The following is a 7,296-nucleotide window of genomic DNA, read 5'->3' as shown; positions in this document are numbered from 1 at the left end:
TTGGACAAAAGCTTTCCTTTTATACTTCCACTACCAAAAATTAAACCATCACCTTTCTCTCTCTCATATCTGCTTTTCCTCTCTCTCCTGGTTTCTCTATCTCCCTCTCTCCTGGTTTCTCTATCTCCCTCTCTTCTGGTTTCTTTCTTTCTTTCTCTCTCCCTTTCTCCTCTCTGGTTTCTTTCTTTCGTTCTCTCTCCCTCTCTCGTCTCTGGTTCTTTCTCTCTCTTCTCGTTCTTTATCTCTCTCTCTCGTCTGGTCTCTCTCTCCCTTCTGGTTTCTCGCTCTCTCTCTTCTTCTCTCTCTCTCTCTGGTCTCTCGCTCTCCTCTCACTTTTGGTCTCTCGCTCTCTCTTTTGTGGTCTCACTCTCTTTCTCTCTCTTCTGGTCTCTCGCTCTCTTCCTCTCTCTTCTGGTCTTTCGCTCTCTTCCTTTCTCTTCTGGACTCACTCTCTTTCGCTCTCTTCTGGTCTCTCCCTTCTGGTTTTCTATCTATTTCTCTATCTTCTGGCTCCCTCTCTCTCCCTCTATCTTTCTTCTGGTCTCTCTCTCTCTCTCTCTCTTCTGATTCCCTCTCTTTCCCTATATCTTTCTTCTGGTCTCTCCCTGTATCTCTCTCTCCTGGTCTCTCTTTTTCTCTCTTCTGATTCCCGCTCTCTCCCTCTCTTTCTTCTGGTCTCTCTCTCTCTCTTCTGGTTTCTCTCTCTTTATCTCTCTTCTGATTCCCTCTCTCTCCCTCTCTTTCTTCTGGTCTTTCTCTCTTTCTCTCTCTCTTCTGATTCCCTCTCTATCCCTCTTTCTTCTGGTCTCTCTCTCTTTCTCTCTCTTCTGATTCCCTCTCTCTCCCTCTCTTTCTTCTGGTCTTTCTCTCTTTCTCTCTCTCTTCTGATTCCCTCTCTATCCCTCTTTCTTCTGGTCTCTCGCTCTTTCTCTCTCTTCTGATTCCCTCTCACTCCCTCTCTTTCTTCTGGTCTTTCTCTCTTTCTCTCTCTCTTCTGATTCCCTCTCTATCCCTCTTTCTTCTGGTCTCTCTCTCTTTCTCTCTCTTCTGATTCCCTCTCTCTCCCTCTCTTTCTTCTGGTCTCTCTCTCCCTCTCTCTTTCCTCTGGTCTCCTTCTCTCTCTTCTGGTCTCTCTCTCTCCCTCTCTCTTTCCTATGGTCTCCTTCTCTCTCTCTCTCTCTCTCTCTCTTCTGGTCTCTCTCTTTTCCTCTCTCTTTCCTCTGGTCTCCTTGTCTCTATTCTGCTTCTCTCTCTCTCTTCTGGTCTCCCTCTCTCTCTCTCTTTATCTCTCTTCAGGTTTCTCCTTCTCTCTCTCTCTTTGTCTCTCTTCAGGTTTCTCTTTCTCTCTCTGTCTCTCTCCTGGTTTCTCCCTCTCTCTCTCTCTCTTTATCTCTCTTCTGCTGTCTCCTCTCTCTTCTGTTCTGTATCTCACTAGTCACTAGAAAGACAACTTTTCCACGCGGCTTTCAAAGGGTCGTGAACCTTGACCTCGTCCCGCCATGGCCGGAGCTCCACGCGACGCCATCGCCCGGCAGCTTCTCCCGCTGCTCATCTCTGCTCTCCTCTGCTCGTCAATGGCCGACAACGGCGCCATCTTCCATGTCCGCCGCCGCTTCCCCGGGATCGGACTGCCCAGCAGAGGCCACGAGAGCCTCCGGCGAGCTCGGCTTCTCTCAGCCGTCGATCTCCCTCTCGGAGGCCTCGGCCTGCCCTCCAGCGCAGGGTACGATCCCTCCCGAAGACTCCCCCTTCGATTTCTCCTCGATCACGGCGTTTCCATCCGCGATTTCAGCTTGTACTTTGCGCAAATCGCGATCGGATCGCCGCCGAAGAACTATTTCGTGCAGATCGACACGGGGAGCGATCTTCTGTGGGTGAACTGCGCGCATTGCCGGCGCTGCCCCTCGAAAAGCGATCTAGGCGTAGGTTATTGAGTTCATTCCTCGCTGTAATGATCTACGGCCGATGTGACAAGATTTTCTCGATCTTCGCAGATTCGTCTATCGTTCTACGACCCCAGAAGCTCGAACACGGCGAGATTGGTGGCTTGCGATGAAGAGTTTTGCTCTGTGACTTGCGGGAACGATCTTCAAGGATGTTCTGCGGGGGTTTTGTGCGATTATACTGTTACCTATGGCGATGGAAGCGCGACTAGCGGTTACTTCGTGAGTGATCATCTGCTTTACGATCAAGTCTCTGGAAACAATCGAACTAGACAAGCCATCGCAAACATCACTTTTGGGTAAATTTCTCTTCTCTCCGTTTTGTCTTCTTTACTCGGATGCAGGATGATTCCGTTTTAAAATCCACTGACATTTTATGCCAGTGATTTTTGCAGATTGATTTTATAGTTTTAGATTTTAATGGAGAATGAAAACTGCTCCATCATCTTTAAATGCAGGTGTAGTGGGCAATTATCCGGTAGCTTGAGGTCTTCTGATTCAGCTGTTGACGGAATTCTTGGGTTTGGGCAGTCCAATTCTTCAATGCTTTCGCAGTTGGCCTCTCGTAGGAAAGTGAGAAAAATATTTTCTCATTGTTTAGACACGGTCAAAGGAGGTGGGATTTTTACGATTGGCCAAGTTGTTCAACCAGCAGTAAACACCACGCCTTTGGTACCAAACCAGTATGTTCATGTACATTTTTTGGTTCTGATAATTGTCATTTTAAATCGTATTAAGGTTTTGTATAATGCTTTTCCCAGGCCCCATTATAATGTTAATATGAAGGCTATCAAGGTGGGAGATCGTGTTCTTCAGCTGCCTAGTGGCATCTTTGATGCTGGAGACAAGAAGGGTACTGTCATCGATAGTGGCACGACCCTAGCTTATCTCCCTGATGCTGCTTATAAACCATTAATGGCCACAGTAAGATAAGCAGTGGTATTAACTTAGTCCCTTGAAAATGATAATTACCTTAATCGCATGACGTTTATGTCATATGTGCAGATAACTTCGGCCCAGCCTAATTTGACGTTTCAGACGGTCGAAGATTTTCTGTGCATTCGTCATGCTAAAAGGTACGGCAAAATTTCTGCAGGGTATTTATCAATAATATCTTTTTAAAAGATTTGAGTGCATTTTACTAATGACAATAATGTTACTGCAGCGTGGACAACGTGTTTCCGGTTGTTACCTTGTTCTTCGAGAATCAGCTTCCCCTGAGAGTCTATCCGCATGACTATTTATTTTCATATAATGTGACTTCCCTTTTTAATTATTCCTGATCCTCCTTTTTTTCCTATTTTTAGATGATTTTGAGAATTATGCGTTTTACCCAGGACAATTATATGTGCTTCGGGTGGCAGAACAGTGGTGTGCAGTCCAAGGACGGGAAAGATTTGTTCCTTCTGGGAGGCAAGTCAAAGGGCATTTTTTGTCATTTTTCTTACCATTCCCAAGAAAAGTCAACGACCCAAAAGTGTTCTCTCTCCTCAGATCTCGTCTTATCCAACAAGCTCGTTGTCTATGATCTGGAGAAGCAGACCATTGGCTGGGCAGAGCACAACTGTAAGCTTTACAATTTCTCTATAAATTCCTTCAAAGAAATCTCAAAAATGGAAACTTTCATTGCCCTTTTACTTTTCTGTTAATGGATCCTCGGCGGGGCCATTTTGCAGGTTCCTCGAGCATCCGAGTGAGGGATGACCAAACAGGGCAGACCTACACTGTCACCGCCCATGACATTTCGTCAATGGGGACGGCACTGACTTTTTGTAGCTCAATGGGTTTGGTCCCCGTCTTATTATTGGCCCTCCTTGTCTGAGGTGGTGGCCTTGTGACGCATGGATATTAGCGTGGCTGACATTGGCCGATGCACGGGGGCCCTGACATGTGATAAATATTTGAATCCAGTCATGACTCTGTTGAAGTCCAAACTGCTTCCCCCACTGCCCACGAGCCACAGAAAAGGGATGACCAAAGAACAAAATCCCTCCCGTCATTCTTGCCTCGCATGGGTGCATGCAGTGCACGAACATTCCAACATCTCTCACTATCAGACAGTGTTATGCAGCAAATGTCCGACTCCCAGACTAGGAGCTTGGTGCGCTGCGGGATATTTGGTCAGGGGCTTTGATTTCGTTTCATTTCATAATTATCATCAATGGGAATTAGTTATTCAAGTGATCATTACCTGCTTACTAAATCTGCAAACTTTTGACTAATAGGAGTTCTTATATACCATCTTCAAGGATTTTTAAATGAAATTAAATTTTTTTTTTTAGAATGAAATTTAAATTCTATTTTAACACTTATCATTGAGGAACACATTATTTGAATTATTTCACAACTGAGTTTGCTCATTTTCACAATTTTTACTACTATATCAGAAGGAAATGTTTTTGAAATTACAGTCACGTTTGGACAGTGGGCATTTTCCTTTTAACAAATTGGGTTTGGTATAATGTGAATGCAGCACAATGAGCAGGTATTGATGCACATTGTGTGGTGTCTCACTGCAGAGTGTTTACACGTAGATGACCCTTCTGCGTACAAAAGAACCAACATGGTTCGTATTGTGAGCGGGGATGGAGGGAGGTACGGCGAAATGGCGTCGCCAAGTGAAAGGCAGAGACTGGTGGAGTGGACATCACCAATGGGAAAGCGATCGAGCATGGTGGACGTCATCTGTGGATAACAGCGAATTCCAGTGATGTTTTTGAACCAGCATTTCGTGAATCCATTTATTGTTGTCAACAGATCATCCATGAGTGGGGACAACTTTGTTTCTTCCCCACTAATGATCAAGATATACTTCCATTTAGATGTCAATTGTTAAAATGCAAGATCCATCTAGGTCAGCAATTTTGGCCCAATGAGGATGAAAATTCATGTGTTCTCAATATCAATATAGTTTAATTACACTGGTCAAAATTATTCATATGTTTTTATACTTGAATGTATAGAAATGGTCAAGTTCATCTTCTCACGGGCACCTAGAGATAACCTTGATTAAAAGTTAAAAACGAGATATCATAGAAGCTATGCCAACGCTCACAAATTCATCCTTAGTGTCCCCTGAATTACATTTAATTATGCAGATTAATTTGTCTTCTATGCAAGTTATCATATTGTTTGATGATTAATTTCATTTTTAGATGAATTTTACAATTTTTCCTTAGTTTTGATGTTATCACATTACTGCTTGCAGCAAACTTGCATCGACATGGATTTCATAATAGGGAACACATGTTTTAAACATTTTCCAATCATAAGATGCAAGTCCAATGGTTGGGACTCTGGGTTCGTCGTGTTCGTGATTTTTCGCAGGCTCAAGAACGGGGAGTCAACTAAAACATGTGCCATGACATGATTGGATTGAATGGGGCAAAAGAATTTCACGTCATTAGATCATGTCAGCTGTAACTGTCACAGACATGGAGCTTTAGTTTTGCCTCCAATAGTGGTTAACCAGCAAGAAAGAAGGCGGCTAGAGATTAACATTTGTGTAAAGATATGCATTTAGTAAGCTTTCTTGTGTATTTTGATTTTTATGTACTCATTGCAAAATGTCTGGCTTGGACATAATGTACAAGCCCTCATGTGTGTCATTTAATCCAAAGCAAATCTATGTCAGATAAGATAACAGCTAAAACCTGTAAAAATTATTAGAACAATTCTATTAAAGTATTAGTTTCAGATCGATCGCCTTTCTCTAGCCTTGATCTTCAAGATCTTGATCCTTGAAAGTAGATCTTGACATTCTTGATCATTCTGGTATTCGCTCTATTCGTCTCAGTTATCTCACTCTTGTTTAAATCTTTTCCTAAGATGAATATTAATGTTGATTAAACATTCTATGTGGACCAACCCCATACATTAACATTTTATTTCATGCATCTAAATGAAATGACGTTTGGGCACAAATAATGAGCTCAATGGAATGAAATGAGATAATACTAATTTCAAATGTGTATATGAAGGAAGAATGTAGTTTTATCAAATTGAAGGATAAAGTGAACAAAAATAAGGAAATGACATATGATGTTGGGTTGTAGGACCTTGATATAGATGAAAGAATGGGGATTCTTACAACATATGGCTTGAAACAGAATAAAAAGAAGATCAATATTTTAATGACTAAAGCGCCTTGGCACATATCACAACCTTGAGTTCTTGGATCCTTGAGTGAGACATACAGAGCTGCTCAAGTGTACAAACTCTAAATGTATCCATCATATCCATGACACATTAAATCTCCCCCTTCACTTTGAGGAGCTCTATTCACGCTCTATGGTTGTCCTTATGCCATCACGATCGCAGCGGGAATGGAGAGGAGCTAATGGGAGAAGGGACTGATGGATATTGTGTGGCCGTCAAGCCAATCACACTAGCATGTTTATTTAAGTTCACTGAATAAAATTATTTACGTTTATTCTTATTCCATGTGATATTTATAATGAATTCTACGAATATGTGCAATGACTTAGTGAATTATGAAGAGATCATAATACAGTGATCACTAGTTTTTAAACACATATCCTAAATATTCCAATTTGATGGATAGTCAAGACAGACATCAAATTATCCAGATAGAATAGCACTAACTGATCCTACTTATACGATAATGTGGTTATTAGTGTGGCGACACTAAGGACATATAGTGGGTGCTCTTTGGAGAAAGAGTTCACTAAATTGATCCGTATGAATCCCTGAATGGTATTATACCTGAACTTCAATCAGGTTGATTCAAGCCACGGTTGTATAAGTGATCCACTGATTTGAGACATATAAGACATCTCGTGAGTGGATGACTATGATTTACGAGCATCTAATCAAGGAATTTAAATAAGTTATAGATCGGATGTAGTAAGAAGCTTATGAAGATGATTGAGTGGCCAAGACGGGATCATTCGCCCTTGGTATAATAGGAGCTTGACTCAAGGAAGATGATGTAGAAAAATCCCTGACCAAGGTAGTGATGATATTGGAGAAGGCATTGTCTAATGGTCCCCATTACGCATCAGTACTAATCGAATGACAGATTAGGGTTTGAGGATAAACCATACCATAAGTCATTCGAGAGTCTCACACAGATGATGGATCATACCTATACGGTAACCGATGACGGTAAAGGTTCTGTGAGAGAGTTCGAGACTACTCGGTATCTTCTAGAGCATGACGTGTAGCTTGGCACCATACAAGCTGGAAACTTAACCTATCGATTGGGTTAAATCGATCCTTATTTAATTAATTTATATATTGGTATAGTTAATTAATAAGGTTGGTCAATAAATGTTATTGGGCCACTAAAGTTATTAACTAGAATGATACGTGGGCCTAGAGGGTCACATGC

General features: G+C 42.0%; 1 protein-coding gene across 3 annotated transcripts; it reads left to right on the top strand.

The window, feature by feature from the left end:
* The first annotated feature begins 66 nt into the window (after positions 1-66).
* Positions 67-5,482, top strand: LOC144705295 (aspartic proteinase 36-like). Of its 3 annotated transcripts, XM_078577899.1 has the most exons (11): positions 67-1,723; positions 1,793-1,922; positions 1,995-2,242; positions 2,402-2,626; positions 2,705-2,867; positions 2,949-3,019; positions 3,109-3,199; positions 3,281-3,356; positions 3,438-3,509; positions 3,620-4,063; positions 4,463-4,764. In XM_078577899.1, exons 1-10 carry the CDS (start codon positions 1,500-1,502, stop codon positions 3,763-3,765), a joined length of 1,446 nt encoding a protein of 481 aa, XP_078434025.1. In that variant the 5' UTR covers positions 67-1,499; the 3' UTR covers positions 3,766-4,063; positions 4,463-4,764. The 3 variants fall into 3 exon arrangements, with proteins under 3 accessions (XP_078434025.1, XP_078434024.1, XP_078434023.1); XM_078577898.1 differs by lacking the exon at positions 4,463-4,764 and adding an exon at positions 5,152-5,482 and having other exon boundaries at positions 3,281-3,509; XM_078577897.1 differs by having other exon boundaries at positions 3,281-3,509.
* The last annotated feature ends 1,814 nt before the right edge of the window (positions 5,483-7,296 follow it).

The sequence above is a fragment of the Wolffia australiana genome, chromosome 7, assembly GCF_029677425.1.
Source record: "Wolffia australiana isolate 7733 chromosome 7, ASM2967742v1".
NCBI lineage: Eukaryota > Viridiplantae > Streptophyta > Magnoliopsida > Alismatales > Araceae > Wolffia > Wolffia australiana.
This window is presented reverse-complemented; position numbering and strand designations above follow the sequence as displayed.